This window comes from Cyphomyrmex costatus, unplaced genomic scaffold, assembly GCF_001594065.2.
Source record: "Cyphomyrmex costatus isolate MS0001 unplaced genomic scaffold, Ccosl1.0 scaffold70, whole genome shotgun sequence".
Lineage (NCBI taxonomy): Eukaryota > Metazoa > Arthropoda > Insecta > Hymenoptera > Formicidae > Cyphomyrmex > Cyphomyrmex costatus.
The window spans coordinates 757270-784832 of NW_017280267.1; the positions used below are offsets into that span (position 1 = coordinate 757270).

Genomic DNA, 27563 nt, shown 5'->3' on the forward strand with positions numbered 1-27563 from the left:
CTTTCCTCTTTTCATGTGGAACGTGTTTCTCTCTCTCTCTCTCTGCACGTCTATCCCTATTTTGTTCCTCTCTTCTTCGTCTTCTACTTCGCCGAGTTAACACGCCGATACGCACACGTGGGCCGGCATGTGCACGCACACATCGATCGCGGGTCGTGTCCTTCGGACCGTTGCTGCCTTGGCAGTTAGCAACAGCACGGCCGCCGCACGGCCGGAAATACCGGGTGTTCGAATACCATCGAGATCATCCATTCGAGCGAGTGTCTCGTGTGTCGAGGCATTTAAGGATCTGCGGGATGTAACGAACGAGCGAATCGACCTCATGCCGGAAAAAGAGTCGTGTCGCGTTGCTGCGTCACTGCGCGCGAGGCATTAAAAAGTTGAGTCTTAATCGTCGACCCGTTAACTTTTTCTTTCACGGGAGAGCCCTCGCTCTTGTGCGAGTTTGCATGAATCTTCGCACAAGAGAGAGAAAGCAAGAAGGCCGCGCCAGGTGCGCGATGACTCTTAATTTTGCGGAAACCGCACGTTGAGTAATTCAACTGCAGTTGGCTCCATCCGAATTCATTCCCAAGAAATAACTACGATTCTATAATACTTCCTTTCGTCTTGCACTCAATGAGGTATATGTATATTCTCGTACCGTGGACTCGCGCGATATACTTTACGGAACTGATTTCATGGATTGCAAAAATGTTTTTACAGAATTAAAGTACGTAGAAATAAAAGCCCATGTGTGTTTATTTCACAAAAAGATTGCATAAAATTAAAAAAAATTCGCTTGCTTTTGATTCGTATAACTATCACCTAAAGTTAAATATAATATATTGCTTGATATAAAAATTTTATAGTGTATATTAGTAGTATAAGTATTCAGCGGATCTCGGATTATCTGAATGAGTAATACCGAGTTTGTAGAACTAACAACGAGCTGAAAAAGATATTTTAGACTGAACCTAATTTACATGTGTACGTATGTTTAGCAAATATTTAGATTGTTAAACGGAGCAGTAATTGTATCTTCAGTAGACGCTTGATCTTGCAAGAGATAGTGTTGCAATATGCACAGAAACAAAAATTATTTTTAATTCAAAATGACTTTATAATACATATATTCTATTTAATGCAATCATTGTTTCCTATACAGCAACAATAGTCTTTTTTTAAAAGACTATTATATAATATTATTGCTTAAAGAATTTAATAATCTTAAATTTTAAATGTGATACAGAGAGTATAAATTCTATTCTAAATATATTATTATGAATGTACACCCTTATCTTCCTCGTTGCGATGCATTGCCGTTGAACTTTTGTAGAACGCGTTTGTTGTACTCGCGCTCATGAGCGAAATTTATATATATATATATATATCTCCCTCTCTCATGCCTTTAATACCGAATGCACTTACAACTTTATCTCTGCCCATGTAGCGTGAGATAGAATCGCGCTCCGTTAATAAAAGTTCAGGTAAAAAAAATAATGATTATATTCCACATGATAACAGTCATTAATTTGTAAAAATCTTGGAGGTGATGCATTAACAAGACTTCCATCTTTCTCATATGTATTCTCTAATCGAAACTTTTAACGTTTGTGTGTTACAGGAGAAGAACTCCTTCCTGAATTACAACGTGTCCTGTATTTTAACGCTACCGCCTTACCAGAGACAAGGCTATGGCCGGCTGCTCATTGACTTCAGTAAGTATAACAGAAGGCAGTGTCTCAGTGCTAAGATAAATTGATACATCAATATAAACTGATATTTAATTAATACAATACAAGGCTCATTCGTCTATTTTAGTATTGTTTTTGCTCATTTTGTGGAATTTAAGATGTTAACGGGAAATAATTAGGACAGACGAAAAATTGATAGAGCCTACTAAGATTCCGAAATCTTTTATTTTCAATCTTGGCACTTGGCATGCCACATCACGAGAGTGCTTCACTATTTCTCGTGTATGTAATTATTCTAGTTATTTATATATTCTGTATTACTATTCTTTGTCCTATATTTTCCTACAACTTGACCATTTCTGACATTACATTCACTCTCGAATGTGCCATGTTCACAATTATTTTAAGTATTCTCCTACATGATGCAATCTTTCTAACGATTCGTTTAATTGGAGATGAAAGTCAGTTGTATTACGAAATTATTACGCACACATTCTGCGACGGCGACGAAGAGCTGTGTTTCAAATTTTTGCTATGAATCAGTATGGTCATTTGAATGAATCATCACTGTTGTTGATAGATTATGTGCTCTGGAGAGCTGATAAAGCGACTATATGTCTGTAAATTCGCTGTGAATTCAAAGCGTTTCTTATTATTTATTACGCTCTTATCCGTTTTTCATCTTTTAAAACTTCCGTTAAAGTACATTTTCGCGAGCCGCTCGAGCCATTTCAGCCACAAACGAATTACATAGTCAAAAATTGACGAATGTCAAGCATCATCTGTTGTGATTCTTGTTGCTGAAACGCTCGATTTGAACGGATTGTGAACATGTACTCTCATCCTAGATTGCAATCGACATTATCAACGAGCGCGCGAGCACGCTTGATGCTTAAATGCGTCGCGGAATGCGCGATCGCGTGGCTTTCTTTCCCTGTCGTTCGTTTCACGTGCCAATTTCATGACGAACCCGATGCGCGGCGATTTCTCGTCGACGGTCGTCGCCGCCGCCGCGTCGCCGTCGACACACGCGCGCACGCACGCACGCACACGCGTGTGCGCGAGCGCGACGCGAGACGCATAGCTTTGATAATTAAACGCGGGGCTTTTTGCCGTGACGTCATTTTCATTGATGCCGAGCGAGTGTCGGTGGCGTCGGGAGCGGGCATCGCGGCGCTACTACACTGATAGTAGTATGAGGGGTAGAGGGGTGTGTCAAGAGTTGGTTGGTCGAGGGTCGACGTACTGTGCTGCCGTGGTGTGTCGGTTGGTCGACGGGGGTGAGGCGAAAGGAAGGAAGGGCTGGTTTCACAACCCCGCCGGCTTTTCCGCGAGCGCGCGAGACAGCACCCTCCCTCCCTCTTCTCTCTCTCTCTCTCCCTCCCCCCCCCGCTCCCCTCGACTCTTCTTTCTGTCTATCCCCTTCTCCCTTCTGCATCCAGTGTCGGTGCCATCGACTCCGCCACCGGCTGTATTTCGACTGTACCAGGCTGGCGCTACGAGCCAGCGCACCCCTACGCGAGATATCGAGTCTCGTCTCGCTCAAATAGATCCGGCAATATTACTCGACAAAAAACTACAGGGCGAAGAATTGCTTAAGCATTGAATTACAATAGGTATCTAAAATCGCTAAATAAAAGTGTATATAAACGGTTTTGTAAACAAAATTTCAATATTTCTAAAGTTTATTCGGATATTTTTTCATTATTCTAATTTATTGTTTTTGATCTCTCTATAATATCGTTCCTCGCGATATTCCCTACTTTTCGTCGTTATTGCATAAATTATTATATTTTCAACATTTGTCAATCGATTAATGAAACTCAGTTTCAATATTATACCTAATATTTATATTAGTATATACGCAGTATTACCTAATATATATAGGTATATATAAATATCACAAGAGAGGTTTCCTAATTTCGTAAAGTCGATAGTTACATTCGATTTGGGCGCTCACGTGCTATAAGCTTCGCTTTATCTTTATTACGTATACGAAGAAAGATAATAGAATGAAATTTACAGTTCGTGAGCGCTTAAATCAAACTTAATCTATGTCGACCAGCATAAGAGTATAAATATCGATATCGCTTCTTCCGCAGTATTACAGATACTGTCAATGTTCCTGATAACGAGGACGATGGTAGTGATGTAATAATGAATTGTGTAGCGTTAGGTCCACCATCGATCACCACTACTACCGGCCGCGAGAGCGAAGTGATCTGTGTGTGCGTGGAAAGTGCGACGCCCGGCGTCTCGCCGCATCGATCGGCTCCCACCACACCGCCGTCGACGTCGCGTATACGCGTGCAGACACGCATACAGGTTTACGCGTACACCCGCGCTTCCTGTTTCACGCACGCTGCGCGTCCTCCTCTTCTGGGCAACCGCTCCTCCGCACACGTTGATTTCTACAGTCAGGCTCTCTGTACCTGCTCTATACTATCACCACCACCGCCGCCACCACCACCACCACCACCATCGCCGCCGCCGCCGCCGCCGCCACCGCCGCCGCGCCTCTCAGTCCCTTCGCCCTTCTCTTGTCGCCGTCGATTCGTCTCCCCCGCTCAACGCAGGGCGCCCGAAGGGTTCGGAATCGTATGACCTCTCGTGACCTCGCTCCACTATCCCTACGTAGGATTGGCAGGGTCACCGACGCCCTTTTCCGTACACCTAGGGACGAAGGGTATACGCCAGTCATACGGCAGGGAGGGCAACGAAAGGGTGAGAAGGGGAGGGAGGGAATTGGTGAGGGGTTACTGCGGCGGTAACACTGCTGTGACTGGGCAGGGTCGGCGTGGCGTGTGCGGTATCTTCCGCCTTCGTCAAAGAGGAAAAGGCGGATACGCACCACATCTCGTTGCGATATTATCCCGCCGCAGACGGACGAACTGGTCCTCCCATTGACGTGGTATTTCTTTTTTATCTCAAGGTTGCCGCGATGTCCCTTCCGAAGACCGATCGGTCTCCGCTCCAGAGAAAGAAGTTAGAATATAGAGGGGAAAGAAAGGGAAAGAAACCTTGATTTAATAACCTAAGCTGCGACACAAAACCTATCTTGTCTCGTTCCTCATATTAAGATTAAAAACAGATTTGCAGCAGATCAACTAGAAATATTTAGAGGAAAATTACTAGATTTATCGAGTACTTATATGTAAATGAATACAAGAGAAAAAGCAGGACGAACGAGAGAATCTTTTTCCTCCAGTGTAACTTTAGATGAATAAAGAGCATGAAAGCTTGAAGCTTAACATTGATATCGCAACATCTATTTGGATACTTTAAAGCTGCTTAGGTTAAGCAGTCAAATTCCGAACTGTAATCCCCCGAGCTCGACACTTATCAAGATACTTTTTCTTAGTTCCACCAACATAAAATTGCTTCGTCCACCTTCGAGTAAAGATGCATCGGTAATTGCGAATCGTTTCTAAATCAAGTTGAAATCCCATTATCGTTTCGCGAAACATCGCGATTCGTGCCATCATTATTCCACTGAATCGCACGGAAGATAAATATTCCTGATGAGTCGTAAATCTCGTTGTCAGTGACGCTTCGATCGCGGGGCCAACGAACCGCTCTCAACAGCACCCAATTTCATCGTTCGCGTACCTTTCACGATTCGCATCCTCGTTCGCTCTGCGCCCTTCGGGTTGTGCCGACCCTGCCCGTGCGACTGGGACGTTCCTCCCTCCCTCTCGTCACACCGATCTATCTTCCTTTCTCCCACCGTCCGGCGGTCACTATTTTCCTCTTTCTCGAATTTCCATCCTCAAATTTCCTCCCCTCTGCCGATTCTACGTTCTCTCCCTCTCCCTCGCTCTCTCTATCCTCTACCTACACACCGATCCCGAAAGTCAGCAAACTGAACGGACGCGTAATGAATGCGTTCCACCCTCCCAAAGTAATCAGCAGCGAAGTGGAGAGGGGGCAGAAGAAGAGCGGGGTGAGGCCGCAGAGTGCCGAAGGCGGGCGGAGGGGGTGGATAGAAGTGTCCTCTCTGCTGCCGGAGATACGCCGCGGTCTACGAAGGTGGAGGAGATGGAGCGGTGTGGTCATTGAACCTATCGCCGGCCGGGAACACCCTGGAACGGAAATGTGAACGCAGAATCGGCATGTTCTACTCCCGGGGACGCCGCGGGGACGCCGCGGGGACGCCGCGGGGACACGTCTTGTCCGTCCATGTCTGCGGGATAAAGAGATCTAAAGCGTCTTCTTGAGCAGACAAGAAGAAGCGTCGAGTGAATCTGTCCTCGCAGATCTGTGCGAGATCGCGCGATCGAGCGCGCAATATATTCGTATCAGACACCGGTGACCTTGAAACCGCGTCTGCGACCGAATCAAGAACTTTAAAAAGCGGCGGAAAGACATTCTCGGTGTATTTTTTCGAGATTTCTGTACAATTATGAAATACATATTTCAAGGAAACGTAAATATGTAAATGATTATTTAAAGAATAATCGCAGTAACGTAGAAACACGGTTTCGTACAACAAATGAATCACTTGTTACAAGTGAACCGGTTTCTTTTAGCTTTTTCCGTCGAGCTTTTGAACCTGCTGAACGGTATAATTTCGAGAATGTGACGATGACACTAACGTGGACGACACGCGATGTACGCTCGATACTATCGCGAATCTATCGTCCACGTTCTAATGTCATATGCGTACTGCGACATCAGTTATATAATACATAATGCAAGATACAGCTATCAACTCGCTGCGGAGTTCGCGAAATCCGCATGCAAAACGCGAACGAACGAGCGACGTGCGAGTGCGCGGGTCCATTAAATCCCATCCCTCTCGAGATTGACTTTTACATATCCCAGCCTTGAATTCCGTGGATCAGTCCCGTCTCCTCTTGGTAGCTTCTCGTCGCGTTCTCGGTGACTCATGCCGCTCCGGCAAGAATCTTTGTGGAAGATAATTTTCAGATTCACGTCGCGAACATAAAATGACGAGAATTATGTCAAATAGAATCCCTGTCCTGTTATAAATTCTACTCTCCGATTTTATCTCCCGAGGAAATCCGAGTCGTTTAACAGAAACGTTTAACTGGAACAAAGTCCAATTTTCAGTCGATTTTCGACCTTATGCTTCGAAGCGACCAAGTTCGAAAGAACTCCAATCAACGTTCTCCCTAACTGAGATCGATACTTGGATCGATAAGCTCATCTTCCGATAAATTTCACCCGCACCTGTTTCTGATAAGAGCGCCTATCGTCGGCGTTTAAATCGCACGCGTTATCAATCTTCGGATTCTGGGTTGCGGTTGATCTGGATCCGACATTTAAGTCGCTCCCTGAAAAACGGGTTTTTAACTGGTCCCTTGGATAATTCCATTGACGTGAACGGACAGACGGACGGCACGCAACGGACGATTCGCCGATTCATCAGCGAGAAGCAGGCAGGCCGCGCTGCACGAAACGCCTCGAGGTGCCTTCTCTCTCCCCTCCTTTCCTCCTCCCCCCTCCCCTCCCTCTTTTCCCCTCTCCCGACTGTCTGTACATTTTTCTTTGATGCCTCGTCGCAGAATACTTGGGACAAACGAGGCGGAACGGACGTTCAACCAGGAGTAGACGGACACTGCTGGTCAGGACCGGATCTCTTTCTGTCGGACCCACCGCCACTTGTCTGTTCAATTTAAGTGTATAATAGGATCTTGTTGTCCAATTATGCCTTAGAAATTTCACTTACGAAGTGCTTATCATACTGCCGGAACGAAGTCCCGGCTGCGAAAACTATCGTTGTACCTCGAAATATTTTTTTATTATTACCGATTAAAGTATAAATTGTCGAAATTATCTGAAATTACAATTTTGTTAAAGTAACGCTGTTGATTTTTAAATTTAAATTTAAATTTTATTATTCTCATTTTTTTTCTCAAAATATTGTTAATTGACGCACGAGGTTTATTGATGCACATACGATAAGTCGGCGGTGCATTATCAAATAAATAAATTTTATTTTTCAATAAATTTTTTACAATGTTTTGAAGATACTCCTTTAACATTAGTATTATTAAATTGCTTGTCAATTTAACTTGTGATGAGTTAACCGGACCCTATATATCCTATTAAGTTTTGCGATATCTTTTAGTTTTTTGCTGAGTCTAAAATTAAAAATTAATGATAATATTCAAAAGAGGAAACATTTCTAAATATATTTATACAAGTGTAGTAAAGATTAAGAAAAAGTAGCATTTCGCGCATACTGGGTACATATGTATCTAATATGATCTGATAAGTATATTTCTCCCTTTTTAGTAAAAAAAATTCGTAAAAAAACGAAAAATAAAATTTGATTTACCTTTATAAGAATATATTTAACATATTGAGACACATAAGAATGCACAGTGTTATTTTCTAAACAATGAACTTAGCTACTTATTTATTTATTATCTACTTATTTCCATGATGTTTTATAGCAGGTGAGTTAAAATCCATGATCTGAAATAACAAAAGTACCAAAGAATCAATCAAAGAATCGTATTTCAGCTTTAGTTTGAGATTCTGTGTTTCAAAATTTATAAATAATCGGCGTGCTTAAACTGGAAATTGTAGAATTCATGTAAAAACTATAATTAAGCAAGACTCGTTTTGATCGAGTATGGTCTTCTTTGCTTATATGTATATTTGTATTTAAATAAATTTATTTTGATAAATAGCGATAATATTTGAATAAACCGAACCCGTTTGCAATTTGCTGCGCAGGTTACTTGCTCACGAGAGTCGAGAAGAAAATTGGTTCACCGGAGAAGCCTCTTTCGGATCTCGGCCTGATCTCGTATCGCAGCTACTGGAAAGACGTTCTACTGCAGTATCTCTGCAATTTCGGCGGCAAGGAGATCTCCGTAAAAGGTAAGTCAGCGCGAAGTCTTTCGTCACAGTTCTACCAGCCGTCAGTCCGTTTTGACTTCCGATATCACGGAGTGGCATTTAAATATTTATACGTGGATTGAGAGAGAAAAAGTGCGGTAATGCGACTTACGGGAGGTTTCTTTTGAACCGCTGATTCAACGCCTAATTTTGAAAGCATAATTTTCCTGTGGAGAGAAAATTTACATTCGTCGGGACTCTAGCAAAAATCTTTAGCAACTTCTTGAAAATGTTTTCATCTGGCGAGAGGAGACTTTGTCAACTCTCCTTACTTTTCACTATTTAATCAAGAATTATTCTGCTTCGATATTTTGTAATAATTCGGTTTCGATGGACGTTGTTGAGTCTATATATTTCATTATAGATGTTATGTCTTGAGACAAGGGAGTTGTCAGTAGAGGATTTATGCCGCATTGCTATTGATCCAATGGTCAAGTTTTCCCAACGTAACTGGTTTTAGCGGTTGAATCATTGTATCCAAGAAGGGCAGAATAAACTGCCTAGCCGCTGTAAACCGCAGCAGATTATATATGATTCATCATTTCCGCATTTTTGCAACTCCATCAAGCTCTTTATTAAAGTTTATGATCATTTCTTTTAGTTTTAAATGAATTCAGTATCTATTAATCGGGTTCATTTGTGTGCACAACGAAAATGTAATAAATATATATCATTTTTATTTATTTTAATTTTATGAGATATTCTTAGTTTAATATTATTTATTTATTTTAATCTTTGCCTCGCGACTCTAGATAACTTCTATTTAGTTTACATTTCAAGTTTAGAATGTAAAAAATATATATTTCTAACCTAGAGAGACTTGTGGAAAACTCGAAGACCGGATTTGCGTAACTAATCAACAAGACTAATAAAAGAAGAAAATGTTTTTCGAAACGCGTGTGTTAAAATTTTGTTTGTGTTGATAATATCCTTCATACATAAAATATTTCCATACATAAATATAAACAGTAATAAATTCACGATGTTTTATTCATCGTGTTTTTTTCTACTAGCCCTCGTCAATTTTATTGCTCGTGCTATATGGCGTATCGAGAGGGACAAGTTTCTGCTATAAGATTGGATTATTATATGTCTCTTCGAGACTTTTCCATCAACAACAGTTTTCACTTCCAACGGGAAAAAGGAAGACGATCAGAAAAGATTGTTGTTGAACGCGCGGGAAAGAGACAACAAAACAAACTCGATAATTTTTTTTTTCAGACATCAGTAAAGAAATGGCCATCGACTCATATGATATTGTCAGCACTTTACAGGCCCTTGGTATGATGAAGTACTGGAAGGGCAAGCATATCATTCTGAAGAAACAGGTAAGCGCTTCTTTGTGTTGTAATTCATCGTATATGTAGTCTTAGCTAAAAATGTTAGACATCTTATTTATCATTATATGTTTTAACTCAAAAATTAATTTATGGCATTTGTTATAAATTATCTTTTATTTTAAGAACCCTTTAGACTTATATATAATACTGATAACGAATAGAAAATGATACAGATAAAAAAAGTTGAGATAAATAAAAAGAATATAAGTGTGAACCACATTCAAGAATTTTACAACAATTGCAAAGCTGTTTTTTCTGTTAAACGCAATCAATATTTGATAACGATGATCCCTATAAAAAGAGTGGATGGAACCCTCTGCATCCACGCATATACTTACAATGTAAAACGAGGTTTGATATATAGGTGTATAAGTTTCTACGCGAAAATATACATTGTGTTATTGTTCAAAATATCAGAGAGAATAATTAATTTTGATTACTAATAACAGTTTAAAATAAACAATCGACGGCTAAAATTTTCTTAAGATCATTCAGGGTTATAATCTTGATAATATATAAAGTCGTAAAAATGGTTGAGGTTGTCGCTAATGTGCAGTTCTATCAGTACTTCTGATTTACAATAAATTATATTTTTTAGCTGATAATTTTTTAGTTTACTGTTATAAACTACACTAATTGCTAGTACAAAAGCACATCGTGTAAATCTAAATAATCAGTCTTTAAAAAATTAAAGTCTGAATAATCATGCGCGCGCGATCTTATAGGAATATTTTACTCCGATGTGTTTTTTTTACCTCAAATCAAACTGAGAAGATACAGATAACAAAGAATAACGATTCATTGATATAACGAAACACCATGAATATCGGAAATATCAAATGTGTATTTATTAACGTGATTATAATGCAACAAGGACAATCTGATTTCATGCGTCATTCGTCATTGGTTCCGGGGAACGTTATTCCCGATGTGCGAGCAGAGTACGATCGCGAAGTGTAATTATCATTCGATTAATCCGATCGCCATTATACATTTCCTCGATTCACTCCCTCTGATTCTTGTCAATGCAATTAAAACTTTTACGAGCTGTCGCGTCGCCCGGAACAGAGGCATGGATAAAAAAAAAGAAAGGGACCGTTGAAATAATTTCAGGACGTGATCGATGATTACAAAGAGAGGGTGAAGAGACGGGGCCCCGTCTACAAAGAGATCGATCCGGAGTGTCTGAAATGGAACCCCTTCCAGCCACCCAAGACGCCCTCCGCCTCGAACTAAGGTCTCGCCAGGAGCTTGGAAGTACGCCACCTTCTTCTCCCCTCGTCTGTCTTCTCTCTTCATGGTGCTACGGTCGATTCTCGCATTCCTTCTCGTCGTCGTCATCACCGTCGTCATCGTCGTCGTCTTTATCTACATTTCCGACCTTCTCATCGGCTCACGCAGCGCGTGGAAGCCATAAGCCGCCACCGACGGATTTCACGCCCGTAACGTAATGACGGAGAGAGCCGTGAAAATCCTTCTAGGAATTCCTCCGTCGTCCTGAAGCATGCGGGAGACGACGGTGAGTATCTCATTCTATTGGCAATATCGTTAAGGCTCGCTGCGGGAACGAACGGCTTCTCCCTCCGTATTTAAGACGCATAGCGGAGGTCGACAGGGTCCGACAATAATTGCGACTGGAAAGTCTTGCATGCGCTTTGAGCGTCGCAGAAACGTCTCTCTGACACTGACGAAAGCAGACAGGTGCGAGCCGATAATGCACGCTGACACGGAGACATCGAAGACTATTGCGTATTCCGCGCGGCTGTACCTGCGCTGTCGCCTCACATATTTGCCCGTCTTATTTTTAAGTCTCGCATCTTTCAGTATTCTCTTTACTTCTCTTTGTTATCGCGGAAAAAGATAGCGTAATTTATATTTAGAATCATGTTAGTTTTACAGTGATTAAATTCGTACGAAATGTTCACAATCATGAGGATCAGTAAGTCATATATAATTAAAAATTGAATGTGCAAATTTGAATATTTAAATAGAGTTTAGTTGAATTTCACGTTGCACCGATATACAATATTTACTTTGGTAATTAAATGCGGAAATACATTGTAACTCTTTGTGTTGGTGTGACGGCGAGAAACATCAGTTGTGTAAAGATTGAATTTCGCGCAAAAGATATTTATACATACGAGAGATATCGTTACACGAGATATTAAACTTGGCGACGATAAGCCGGCAGCGCCGATGCTGCGCCGGGTTCGTTGGTGCAACGACCTTGGCATCTCTCATTGGTGCAACCTCGTTGGTGCAGTAAGTTGCATAACGGCAGAGCCCCGTTAACGCGCCGCTGGCGCATCGATCAGATTGCGTCGTATGCGCGAGCAGTGGACCACCCGTGAAAATTTCTCATATCTTCTGGCCTTGGACGTTGCAATAACGTATGACAATCACCGGCAGAAATATCCGATCCTGGAACAAAAATTGTACGGGCGTTCATAAAAATGTAAATGACGTAAAAATGTATCGGTTCTATCTTAAAATAACAAGTAAAATCATTCACCGTTAAATTTTAGCTTGATTTCTCGACATGGCGAGATTCTCGTGCGTTCGCTGGCCAATCTCTTGTTGATTGTATGACCTTAAAATCTTACTCGTTCTAATCTGGACAGTCTGGTTAATCGTTCGCCATTAGAACTGATACTAAATTAATGGAAATGAAAGAGAGATAGTTCTCGTTTAATATTCGTGTATTCGAGCACTTCGGAATAATTTTATCGTTAAAATACCTTAACTATCCTGCACCGCGGCCGCAAGACGTAGGCATGAAAGATAGTTATTGATCGGTCTAGGTGCATGCCTAGCTGCGGAAGAGAGAAAGAGAGAGAGAGAGAGATTTGCCAATGAGGCCCACCGGCCTCGATCGAGTAACATGAAAAGAGTCAAGGTCTTGCACGAGTTTAATTTAAATATGTCATATGCGGATACAATACTACTAGCTACCGAAGGATTTTTTCGAAACGTTATTTCAGTAACTGGAAAGATATTCGAAAAATTTTTAAGCTAAAGAAAGAAAAATAAATCTTTTGTTATAGTCATCTACAAATTATTTATTATTCATAATCTTGCAACGTAAGTTATATCCGTAATTTTTTTATTAGTAACTTTTTTTTACAATTTAGAGTTACAAAAATACAATACATTCGATACATTTCGCATCCAAGAATTTTCTCGTTCAAGTGTCATTCAAGCTTGGATGAATATCGATTTTATTTCATATTTCTTACTGTACGCTGTTATAATAATTTTAACATTACAGAATTATCTTTTCAAAAAGATATCAAGTACACGCATTTCTCGAAAAACAACTGTTATTACAGTAGTTGTTACAATTATTTTTAAATAATAAAACCCAAGTGATATACGTATCTTTGTATTCTTATACGTGGAATTCTTAAATTTTCGACTTAAATATTATAGATCTCAAAAAATTAAGTAAAAAAGTTATTAAAATTTTTATTTTAAGTAATTTTTGAGATAAAAGTTTAAATATAGTCAATTATATACTATGTGATAGTCACATGTCTATGAGTCGCACGTGCGGTAATACTAGTGGGGGTGATAAGCGCACACTTCAGTGCGTTTACTATATTCACAGGTGACTATCTAAATGTAGTTTGTAATTGGCCATATTTGTGAACCCATATTTAATATTAATATCTTAGAAACTATTGCTTGAAGTAAAAATTTACAAAATACCGCGTATATAAAGGAATCTCCGGAAAAAAACAAAAAAGTGGCCGCTTCTCGTCTTGATGAAGTAAACGGCAATGTTCAGGAAATGTTTGGCATTATAAGAATGGATTTGGACATGGAGATAACCCGCGAAAGACTAGTAATTTCTGTATAGAAAGTGCCCGTGGAAGTTTCAAAAGTATTCCAGAAAACCTTTTATTTAATTTTTCGAAAACTTTCTTGCTTTAGTATTTTGAATCGTAAATTTTGAAATTTTGTATATTCAGTCTTCCCCCTTGTTCTAATCTAAGTAATAGTAAATTTAAAGATCTTTTGTGACAATGTCAGTTAAAAGTATGAGTCAAACAGTAAGTCCAAATAAATTAACATCAGTCAATATCACTGAAAAAATTTTGATGAAATGTTATTAGCCCGTGAATAATTAGCTCTAAAACCAATTACAAGAAATAAAACAAATAATTTGGCTTATAATGATTTTATACAAACAATGACCTAGGTCCTTTATAGCCTTGTCGAGAGGTATCTATATCAAAAAAAATTTCGAAAATTTTCAATTTTAAGTTTAAGGTTATTTCAAGGTCATCTGAGTTTATCACTTGGATTGAAATAGAAAAAAATCAATGGTAATACAAAGATACATATATCACTTGGATAATTTTTTTAAAGTAATTGTTCTGCAATTATTTTTCGAAAAGCACATGTATTTGTACCCTTTTTATCCTTCCTTAAAAATATAAGTATACTACTCCACAAAAAATAAGGAAGATTTACAAACCATTCAAAATTGCAAAATATTCAAATAACACAATGTATATAAAGAAATATGTATATTCAAATAACAATTTTCACATCATTGTATTCTTGTAATCTTCAGAATACATGTGAGGATTTTTTGTTGAATTTCGATGTTGATTGAAATTTCGGATCAAGAAGAAATCATTAAAATACTTTTGAAAAAGCAATTTATAGATAAAATTCTGTACTTTTTTAAAAAGTATTTTAAAATTTCTAAAGTATTCTAAATTTTTGAGAACAAATTTTTGGAGTTGCAAACTGTATATTGAATGTATGTAATTTTGAGGAATACAACAATATGATCTTTATTAAAATACAGAACTATAAAGAAATTTAAATTTTTTAGAACCGACAAAATATTAAAATACGCATATTAAAGTATGAGTTTTAAGCTTTAAAATGCTTTTGTGTGTGTGTGTATGTATGTATTCGTGCGTGCGTGCGTGTGCGTGTGTGTATTCATTCGCGATGATTTTTTATTGAGTTTCGATCCAAAAATACAATTTTGAGCATTTTGGTTCTATTCGTTACTTATTATCAAGCAATTTGAATTGTTTGATTTTTTTTATATAATTATATGTACTTGGTATGGTATTACATACACGCAAGTAATTTTTCAAGTGTCTCATTCAAGCCTGAATGAATTCAGTGTCGATTTAACTCAGTGTTTCCTATTTTGCGCTATTATGATAATGTCAATTCTTCTTTATCGCGCGCCACATGTAACGCAGCTTTGACCTTCTTGTCAAGAGCCGCGCTGATTTTAATTAATACTTTTCAGCTGCTGGAACCCGTTATTACATGTAGTTAGCTTTGTATGCAGTGCGCTTCAACTTACTGCGTCAGCTTTCCAGTCCATAGCGATCGTTTCGGTTAGAACATCGCTGCTGCAGGCAGCAATTCGACTTGCAAACTTGCTCAATTTTATCCTCGAGCACGGTGTCAAACTATCGAGAGTACTCACGAAACTCACGGGCGAAGCGAAGTGCATTTTCTCCTCAAGTGCATTTCATGAACGCTGGACGTGTGTATCGTTTTACGGAGATTGAACCTATACGACCTCTCACCGTGCGGTGATTTCAATCGATTTGTCAGTTTTCACCATTATTACTTGGATTTGTGAAGCTGACACGACATTCTATTAATATATAAAAAAATGATAAGAACAGTTCCAGTAGCACTTTTCATAGATTTAGATCACTTCTGTCTGACAATTTCGATGATTATTAGTTATTATAAAATTAATTTTAGAATTGAACGGGGAGTCATTCTTACGACTTACCGAATTTAAAGTTCCCCTAACGCTGTAACTGAGACTTTGTCGAGATGCAGGTTTCAATTTCCGTGATTCGAGAGATGTTTATATCGATTATGTTTTTTAACCCCTTGAATCGTCGTCGTTATATATTCATCGATATATTTTTCTACTCGATAATTTTGTCGTGCGCTATGATCTTTGCGCATATACCTTTGAATGCAAAAGCGAGATCGGTACGCGTGATGGATAAATAATAATTGAGACTGACGGTCGGGGGTTAACACACATTGATTCGAATGTTATATATACATATATATATATATATATCATTGTACATAAAATATTATAATGTAGTCATATTATGTATACTTTTATAATCATTGTTGTCATTGTCATACAATAAAACAAAATATGAGTCTATAATATTTATTTTCATTGCTTTGCTGAAAACTGGACTAAATAATGACAGATCTACATTTTGCGTGCAATATAAACTTGTATAAAACTAAATGACATGAAGATTGATTCGTTTTAAAAGTAGCAAAATTTAAGCAGGGTTGTACAAATCAATAGGAGTCGATAAATGTAGATCGTGCGACTAATGCTCAAGAAATAACATTCATTGTACTATATTTGCAGTAAAATACTAGTATTAGTTTCGATATTCTTTTTTCAGTTATATATTGATCATTAGTACCTCGTAATAGACTACAATTTAAATTTATAATGTATTGTTTGCTTTTGATCAATACTTTCCATGCAATATTTCCCATATGTTTCCCTCTTCTACAATTTTTCCGTTTCTTCTACAATTTACTTATTTATTAACAAAATAATCGTCTGATAATCAAATAATTTTTTAATAAAATTGTTTCAGGTGTGTGTATTCTTAAAGACATTCTCTATCTGATCAGAGGGAAGGGGGTAACCGTTTTTTTAAAATATCAAACTTTTTTTATTAACAAGATAATAAATTTTAAATAAGTCATTTTGTTATTTCAATAAATTTCGAATTCTTTTTTGTTTAAACAGGTAAGTATGTGTGTGTATGTGTGTGTGTATTTTTTTCGTAAGTTTTTCCTGGTTGTATTGCAAAATTGAACCAAATAAAATTTTGTAGCTGAATAAATTTTGCATCTAAAAATACATATTTTTTTTAACGTGAATATTATAAATTTTAATTGTTATAAAATTTTAAAGAGTAAAAATGTAACTTTTGTCTCCGGTCTCTCCTAAAAAGAAGTATGAAGAAGAAATCTGAGGAAAAAAATTTGATTTTTCCAGAAGATTACTATTCAATGATAAATTGGAATTCTTATATAATCTCTGAACTTTTTACAACCATCATTTTAATATTCTACACTGTTAAAAATATCATTAAATTTAATATACGTTTAAGTAACAACAATTGATTTAAATTTAATTTTGTAACAATCAATATTACATTAAATTTAATAAAAAGTGAAACTGCATACAAACCTTTTCGCAAATACGATACACATTATTCATATACAACATAGCCAAGAAAGTCACTTCCAAGTCGTAATCTAGAAAGGAATCATTAAAATGTTTTCGTCTTTTAAGCTTCGATAATGATGTATTTTTTTCTCCATTTAAATATATAAAAAGCAAAATTATAGTTTTTCATCTGTCTCAATCTATAGCTTTCATTTAGCGACAAGTCTACTTAATGAGCGATACTCTGCGAAATTTTCAAAGAATCTCTACGCTTGAATTTTCATAAGTTTAAAAAGTCAGATGGCATTTATCGAAGATGTTAAAAATTATATAAAAAATCGATTTGTAATTTTGGGTTTCCTATCCAGAACTTATTTTGAAAAAAAAATTGCACTGTGCCGAGAATACTCAAAACTCTGTGAGAATTACGTGAGGGACCTAGTTATATTCTATACATTTATTAATAGAATATTCATTTATGTATAGAAAATTTATTAATTCGAGATAGAATTTTTTCAACAGTGTCTTTCTTGTTAAGATTTCCTCGCAATAATGCTGCATTCGTTTTGCAATGAACCGTGACCGCGAGAGAGCGAACCGGTCGATCTTTTTTCTTACTCCTCCTTTTCTTCATACATATGCAGGTGAAGCGCATTATCGTGCTTTCAAGCGCATCTCCGAAAAAAGAAAAGAAAAAACCAGGGGCTCTATTTATTTTCAAGAATAAGGCCCTATCGAACGCACGCGAACACTGCGCAAAACAGCTGATGAATTAGTACAATATATAATGATAACGTAATAGTCTTTGACTTGTCTGCGTAAAATGTATCAAATGAAAGTAGTTTTTACACCGGAAGTCGTAAATAAAAATTTGATTTTAACAACGAGAAAATTATCAAGGAATTGCCTTTTATTTTAAAAATTAAGTAGCATTTTCTCACTGAATGTATGAAAAAATAAAGACCAGCGATAAATGGAGAAGCTTTCTTTCTTGAAAATAAATTGCAAATTATGAGATTAAAAAAAAGAATTTATTCACGAAATATTTTATCATCTTTATCATCTTTTCTTAATCATTTTTCTTCTCTTTTATTCGTGTTCCATCGAATAAGTGGTTGGCTAGCTCGTGTAGTGGTTTATTTTCTCCGCGAGGCGCAATTATACCAGGGCGTGGTCAAATAGACTGAAATTACAAGCGTCAGGATATTAAACCGGTAATTACGAGGATCTGATATTAATTTCCGAGATTCTTTCACATTGAGCAGTAGCAATTTGCTGAACTGTATTACACCTCGCGGCACATGTGATTCGATTTTGTACGCAGTTCATTTTCCCAAGACACCCATCGTGGAGGGCAATCGTGGGCAAATCGATCATCTCATACGTCAAAGGAGCACATGGGTGGAAATTTATAATAGTACACGAGCACGGATGAGCTTCTCAGGAATATAACAAAAAGCGCAGTAACAAGTAGCGCTCGGTTACTTCAATTATTAGGGGAGAGTGGTCTAAATCGGATCTACTTGTAGTTTTTGTTCTCCATAAGGCGTAAATAAAGTCCGATCATAAAACCAATGGTGCCTTTTGAAAGATCATTTAATTTCCTTCATTTTCGCTTGAGACCATTTTGACGTATTTCTTACCTGTGTCGAACTATAATGGAAAATGTAAAAATGCATTTTCCGGTCCGATTTGGAACTCATAGTTCCATTAATCCAATTTTTGCGTTTTATATTGAAAACTTTTATCATTAATATTTAAAGATAGAAACTTTGGTCGAAAATTTTATTTTTCCTTCAAATATTTACCATTTTAACGAAAATAAATATTTTGACATAATTCTACATACTTCTCTAGCTTCAAGTATGTAGATAATGAAAATTTTTAGATTTCTGTTCTAGGTCACAAAATGTATAAGAGATTCCGTGTACTATGCACTTGTCAAAAAAGGAAGTTGACATTACGCCAATATAAAACTTCTCTTCAAATAAAACTTCAAATAAAACATGATAAAACTTCAAAAAAATTTGTACTCTCGAAACTGTATATAGAACTTTTAAAAACAATTTGTGATTGAATTAATTACAAAAAATTGCTAAAGTTAAATGTCATTTCAGGCCTCAAAGGTGGTATCCCCTCTTAATTTTCCAGATATAAGATTTTTAAGTGTAATGAGCTGTGTTGACTCAGAATAATGTTCTATCTAGTAAGACATTCATGACGTTCAAAATTATATTAAACTAAACATATCAATGAGTAAATATAATTCAATGTCATTTATTTTTACTTATATCGACATAGAATTTTAATCTTTAAAATTACAATTATAATAATAGAAAAATTAGATATTATAATTTTTGTACTCTATACTCTAATTCTCTATAATTAATATGCTTACTTTATTACACATCTTTGCAAGTACCTATAATTTAAAAATTATTTAACTGATATTAATTTTTTAAAGTAGACGATATTAAAACTAGAAACAGGATCGTTTATATTTGAATAATCTAAGGTTATTTGCGGAGTTGTGTAATAACAAGCAATTATACATATCCTTAAACATCTCAGAAAAGCTTGTAACTTAAAAATTGATTCCAAAAATCTAAAAATTACTAAAATTTTATGGCAAAATTATTTTGAACAGAACATTGTTGGAGCGAACGATTCATCTTGCTTGGGAGTCGAAAGGTTAAAGACCATTTTGTATAACGCATTGCTGATTGACAAATATACCGTTACAAATCTACGTCAAGGTCGCCTGATTAATAATTTCGCTTGCGTGTTTTGCGATCCGAGCACGTTTGCCTGTAAGCCAAAACGAGTCGATAAACGTGATGATATTATTCCGTGAAGAAGCACTCCGGTTCTGCACTCGCAGGTGAATTGCGATTAATGATGTAACTGGAACTCCCAGCTAGGTCGCTGTACGAAGCAATTTTTACTTGTTTAATATTCGGCGAACAACAAAGATAAAATGACACTCGGAAGCACTCGGTAGTGTTTTCGAAAGCAACCCAGCGATGTTGAATTGCGTGGTTGTCGATCAATTGACCGTGGTTGGTTGTGTGCGATCAATTATTGCTAATCATTTAGCTCGAGGTAGAAAGAACCTGATGACTGTCACTCGAATTCATCGCTCTTTGCCGATCGCGGATTCTTCTGCCGAGACGATCGCCGCGGGATGATGTCGCGCACGGAACTAAATAATTACGTTGTATGATCTCTTCCCTCGTCCATTTTCTCCACCCTGCCACGCGACTCTTACGTAACGTCATTATCCCATTAGTTAGATGAGATACACGATTCTCTCCTTCACGGCGATTGCAAACACAATATACACACGCGTTTGCGGTCAATAACATTCCATAACGACGAAGCAACGTTGGTTGATTTTATTTGCTTTATTAAACATCGCTGGATAGGAATTCTCGGCATCTAAGCTGTTCCGGAAGCATCGAGTGACGGATACATACAGAAAAGTCACGAGGCTCGTTAGTCCGCATGACATGCGCACAAATGTACTCTTATCAAATATCTCTCTCTACACACACACACACACACACGTTAGGTTTTTTTATGTACGCGGACTAAGTACTGAATCTTCTCATATCCAGCATGACATTCAGAGTCATAAACACATGACTCTGAAAGATGCACATTTCTTCATGAACTTTTGCCTGTAAAATTTGTCATTGATTTGCTAAATTGCAAAATATAAATAAGTAAAAATTTTCAAAAATGCCATCGTAGCAACTGTGTAAAGGCGACAATTATACGAATTTTATATTTGTATTCGATGTACCTGAAGATTTGCATATTTATTTTTGATATATCTTTTGGAAGTTACATTTTATTCGCCAATTTCGACGCTCGAAAGTTATAAAATGTTGAAACATAATTCCAAGGCTTTTGAGAATTAATTACATTCGTTTACATTCTGAGGTAGACCTCTGATTATTTTGCCGAAATATGGATGACTCTGAATTGAAAAATTCTGCAATATTAAATGTGTCGAACAAAATTAAGCGCATGTAAATGTGTCACCATTATATTTCACAAGATCTTGCGTGTACAGTTTGTCGCACGCAGCTCACCCGTGGACATGGAACGGGATCTCCACGCAGTTTAAATTATATACGTTTGCAACAGAGGCGGTGGTCGCAACGGAGGGCGCCCTACTCATCCTCGTTCGAGAAACGTTTTCCCACGGAGACGGTTTCCCGCGAACGGAAATTGTGTCGTTTCGCTTGCGGGGAAATAATAAGGCAGCAAGGCACAGTCATATGAATTGCGCTCCAACAGGTGCCGGGTATCGAATCCACCAGAGCACCTGATGAAGTACAATTAACATGCAGCAGCCTCCACACACTCTTCTTCCCCGATTCCTTTTCTCCCTTCTCTCTTTATCTCTCTCCCCCTCCCCCCTTTCTCTCTATTTCTCACATGCACGTACGCACACGCACAACCTTCTCTCTCGTCCTCTTTTTTCCAGTTCCCTCGAAAAGGCGCGGTTCGTTTCTCCGCAGCGCGCGCTACTTCAGGTACCTGACTGACTTTTAAATTGGCACAGCCTAAAGTACCCGAGTAACGCGTGTCGCGAACGATACGTATGAATGAAGCATTGGTGACGTTGGTGGTTGCGACAGCGGCGAATTCAGCTGAGAGTCTCTCCTAATCCATCACGCATGGATTCAAGCTGCGAAGAAGAGCTGCGTTGCGTTACCTCTCTGTGGACCTAGCATTCCCACCGTAAAAAAAAGGTTATATATATGTTGTAATTAAGTGTTTATTTATCTCTATAATTAATTACTACTAATTAGTTCTGAATTTATTGTTTCTACCCCCATTCACAGGAAATTGATATAAAAAGTGGGGTGCTGATTTCACATTACGCTAGCACTTCCGAAAAACAGGTACGTATAGAGTACTGTAAACTAAAAAACAGATGTACCAAAATATTTTGCAAATTTTATTCCAAAATATCGATCCTCGTACTAAGTGATCATACGCACATTAAAATTACTCACTGTGGTATCGCAAATTTCATCGACGAGGCTGTAACAAAAACCTGGAATATAACGTGGGATTCGAGATTATCTCAGAAGTTGTTTTCATCATTATGCATGCTATAAAACTACTCGACGGCAATGCCGGGAAACTTTTGTATGCCGAGATTCAGGAATTAATAATAAACGATGTGAATGTTACACATTCGCATGCAGCCACAGTAATTCGCAATAGGATAATCACTTGACTATATACAATATGCGCCGTTTGTTCTTAATTATTTCTATTGCTTTTATCATTCGCATCATTATGGTTTCTTTTCCTTGATGTCGTTATCTTTATAAATATAATCACTCTTTGCATAAATAAATCCTTACCTAAGATAGTCAGGATAGATGCTCTCTGCCAAACTCATGTATTTTTAGTTCATACTGAGAGAAAAATATATGCCTAAATTCTAAGCAGAATCATAAGACTCGTAATGTGCTCTCTAAGATTTGTTAGAACTTTACGTAAATCTTGCAATTTTATACTCACATGTAATTTTACCATACAATTTTATAGTAACAAATACTAAACACTTTTTTCTTAGTAAGGTAAAGCGAGAAAAAGAAAAGAAATGCACTTGCGGATCAGAGGATTTTCACGACGCCCATCGATCCATCGTTTTCTTCGGCGAGACGGGTATCGCGAGAATCCGTTGGAAAGTACCGCAAGATCGACAATGGAGGGTCCCCAGCAGCTCCATGGCTCACACTTGAGTAATTCTGCTCGTTTATCAAAGCCGAGGAACGCGTGCGGCAGATGTTATACCAAAACCGAGCAATGAGATTTTCAGCAATTTATCCACGATCATCACCCTTCTCCGAAGAACGCCATCTTTTCTCCCTTCCCTCGGTTGTCTCCCTAGAAATTTTTTAAACGCCTCATTAACGCGAGCTCAATTCGAAATTTAGAAAATACGAACCAAGTGCAAAATGTCTTAATTTGCATGAAAAAAACATGAAAGATTTTGCTAAAATCATCGAAAATTTAGTTCATTGAAATATACAGATCTGAAAATAATTTTATTAGATCATCAAAATAATTACGTAAAAAGTTCAAGCACGATGTGCAAAAAGTTTTAACATTTTAGCAATCAGTTTGGAGAATCCTATATACATAAATAATTATTATTTTGATAAAATATTATGTTATTTGTTTAAAAGACGCGCGCCAGACAATGCATCATAATTATAATTATTCTCTTTTCACTTTCTCATTTTTATTAGAACTAATTTCGATACTAAGAAGTATGTAGTTTATCAAAGAAAACATGTAATTTTGTCAAATTAAATGTTGCATTAATTTGACTCAGACTTAGAATGCGTTTTGTAGGATTGACTCACATGAGATTTCAATAACTTCTCGGCTCTACAATGTTCGTCAATATAACCAGAGATCTCATGACAATAGCGATGCAACATCTTAATAGAAGTCTTTTTCATTTTTATTTAACATTGATAATAACCCGATCGGTGTCGAAACGTTCGTATGTATAATAAATAATATATTGTTTCATTAAACTAAATTGTTTTGGCTCGTATAGCTCTTCCTATTATCATTATTAAGATATTATTTTATATGCTAGTCTAAAAATGCGTTCTAATAATCTACCTTTTAAATTCCATCGTTTTAATTTTAACTATGTAAATTCATACTTTGGGAGAACTAATCACATTGAAATAATATAATTAATAAATTATTTTAAAATATTGTGATCTAAAATTACATGCTCTTTATTGACCCATCTTCCTTTTATTGTTGCTAAAACTTAGATCTGTATTTAGCTAAATTCTTATTGTTAGATACTTTGGCAAAATCGTTATTTCCGTGTAAAACGATACCTGACATGCACCTATACTATGGAAGAACAAGTGTAATTACAGTCTTGTAAATACGATAATTCTACATGCATAAACAAATGAACGTAGTGAAGCAATTATCACAGTTATCTGGCAATTATAGTTGTCATTATTATTATGAAACGCAGCACAAGTGAAGTTAAGGTTTGTCGCGAGAAAAGCCGCAAGTACAAGATACATTATGTAACCGCATAATGCGTAAGGATAAAAACGTATAGCGTATGCGTGTAACAGTAATGAAGTGAGACGTGAAGCTAATCGGCGAATCCTTAAAGCACGATTATGCCGTTAAGAAACTCTTCCGATGCAGAATACGCGATAAATCGTATCTCACGTCATCCGATCGCAATTTATGACCGGCCGGAATTATCGGATCCTAATCGATCGCGAGTCGTGCGACTGAAAGTGCGACTCTTCCGCCGATGAATCGTTCGTGTCCGTTTTATCGAGAGAAATAACAGTTTCCTTGGTTCATTTTCTTTTTCTTCTCCTTTCCTTCTTGCTTCTCTCTCGTCGATAAATTTATTACGCTTACGCCAATTTATGATTCACTAATTGTGAGAGAACCGTTACAAGTGATTATCAGCAGCGCGTAATTTCTTACGCTTGCGAGGAACGATTACAAGGAAAATTGAGAAAAGCAAAAAAATGACGTCGCAACGACCCGTTTTACTGACATCGATCGATAAATTACTATACCTATATTACATATATAGTAATTTAGTCGCGTTAAATTTCACAGTGAATATATTCCGCTTGTGTAATATCTCAAGCTCTTGATTTATGGTTATCTGATTGGAGCTAAAGAAAAAGGATATTAAATAACTAGGAATGTTCCCTCTAACAATAAACCCCAATAGTCGTCCATATCGCAATGTATAACGGCGAATACCATGAATTGTCAATGCTTGAAGACAATTAACTCGCGTTAATTGGAAAATATACAGTGTAAAAAATATTGTAGAAAACCTTTGTCACGCGTAAATAAGTCTTATCAGTGATATCAAAGAGTACATAGCGTCTGTCGATCGATGAATCATGCAATCGAACAATGGAACAAGTAGTATTTCCAACAATAAACGTGGAAAAATGCAAACAACATTCTTTGCTTGAATTGAAAATTGTAAAATTTACGCAAAAATATTACAATATTAACCATTAAGATTCACTTCGATCAAATATGGCTTTCTTCCCTTTGCATTGAATATTCTTTGACACTTTTATTCCATAATTTTATCAGTTTACGTGTTTCGAAATTGTGATACCAAGAACTAACAATAGACGACACCGTTGTCATTTCACAGAAACCAGAAAACGTATTTATCAAAATTTATTCGTCATTCGCCAACGTTGATAAATCATATTCTATTATATCTGTTATCTACCTACATTGTATTCGGTCTGGATAAGAGAGTTATGCAACTCGGCAGAATCATACAATTTGGCGATTCATGATGTATCTAGCGTGTTATGGCGACAAGAACAAGGAAGAATGTAATTGCGAATCCCGAGAGAAAACAAATTGAGATTCTTTGTTGGCAACGAGAAACGATTAGTTTTATTAAAAATTTTAAAAATATAATACCATTGTATCGAGTCGAAAAATTCGTAACATTACATATTTGTGTCTACCTGTTTAAAAAAAATTGGCAATTATACTATTCAACAGAGCAAAGTTTCAACTTTTAAGAATCTGATTTTTAAATTGCGATTAATCGAAATCAAATTGTTCCTGTTATCTAATTTTTTTCAAATATTTAGAAACGATTTTATAGAAAAACTTTTTGTTTTCTTTACTTGAGAATCGAAATGACCGATAAGATTATCTGTACCTTGACTGCACTACAGTTGAAAAGCGATCGATTTACAGTCGCGTTTACATAATAATCGTTTAAGAAAAACAAACGATTGTGCCTATCACTGTTCACAAAGTGGTAAGAAAAATTTCTATTTTATCCAACTCATAGTTTTCTATAAATATATTACTAAACCGATAGAAATTCAAAAGACAGAGGTGTGACTTTACGAATGCAGAGAGTTTATGTTGTAAAACCTTTTCTTTGAAATTTAAATTTTCTTCATTTTTAACGAAGTTACAGCAGCTTGAATTTTGAAATTCATAGCTCTACGAACTTTTTTTCGAACCAATACTTTTTCTTACCTATAATACTACATGGTTTTTTATTATATACACCGTCGTTTTCTTTTCAAAGACAGTTAACAGTAAATGTAAACGATGTAAACTGTGATATTCACCAAAGTAGAAACAATTCCAACGATTTATCACTAACGAAGAAATTTCACATATCAATAATTAGAAACTTTTATGATATTTTCCATATCGGTTAATAGCGACGTTTTTCATTTGTTAAATGTGTTATCGTTGCGTTATCAGTTTACAGGTGCAAATTATCATGACGTCACCAGAACGATTCGTAAAAATTACACGTTGCGCGTAAGTATCGCAGTGAATTGGTGAATCATATTTCTTAGTAGAAACAAAATCCGTGAATTTGTGTTACGCGCAAACGGAGTAATCCAGGACCGAAAAATCCAATTTCTTTGGATTATCGAGAGACTTATTAACACCGCAAAAATATTAGCTTATCTGACAGATATTCAATCTCTAGACGCGAAACGCAACTCACAATGCCGATATTCCTGGAAAGAATACACTAAAAGAACTGTTTGATACATGTAACCATTTATTTTGTTGAAGAGTGACTAACAAAATTTTTCTACTTCTTTTTTTATAAATTGTGTTGCTCTAATTTGATTAGAATAATTAAAATTGTATTATTACAATCAAAATTTGGCATCAAACGTTTCTCTCAAGAGTATAGCGTCTCACTAAAAAGCGACACGCTAGCACAAGACAACATAACCGCGAAAGATATCGGCACCACGATATTAAGAGGGGATTCTGAGGATGATCGCAGTCATAGTGTAAGTGGAACTTATACACAGACGATTTACGTGTCAATACACATCACTATATACTACTACATCAATATCTCACGGACACGTCCATACTTAAATTTTCGTACAATTAAACGTTTAAGGCCCAGTTTCACAAGTCACGATTAACTCTTAACTCAGAGGTTCTCAACTTATTTTTCATCTCTTTCCAATTCTAGAATTAGAAATTAGATATACCTATAATGGAAAATTGGTTAAAAAATCTGAACGTGTGTGCGTGCGATATTATAATAGGGTGTGTATAGTGATTCGTCAATGACGAATGTAAATCGTATGTGTGTAAATTCTAGGTAAAATGGACAATTTAGATTTCTTAAACTGTGGATATTCTTTTTATCGTGCAGCAATAACTCGATTTGCCTCTCGTATATATGTGTACACATATTTGTTGGCTTGTAAGTTTTCCGCGCGATACAATGGTACGACGCTATACTTATCGCGCGTTCGATTCGCCACGTCGCGTCGGCGTCGCTAAGACGCACTCCCTTAGCACACGAACGTGCTTTTGTTAACGCACGTGTGGTACGACTAATAAACCACCGGTGCAAAAAGAAGAGAGAAGGGG

The 27563-nt window shown here is 36.9% G+C and overlaps 1 protein-coding gene across 1 annotated transcript in view; it reads left to right on the forward strand.

Annotated features, from left to right (window-relative positions):
• The window catches only part of chm (lysine acetyltransferase chameau), a 35925-nt gene extending 24546 nt beyond the window's left edge, over window positions 1-11379 (forward strand). Inside the window, 4 exon segments of the mRNA XM_018548121.1 lie at window positions 1607-1700; window positions 8385-8531; window positions 9771-9877; window positions 11003-11379. Of these exon segments, the coding sequence (XP_018403623.1) occupies window positions 1607-1700; window positions 8385-8531; window positions 9771-9877; window positions 11003-11125 (471 nt within the window). The 3' untranslated portion in view covers window positions 11126-11379.
• Window positions 11380-27563: the final 16184 nt, after the last annotated feature.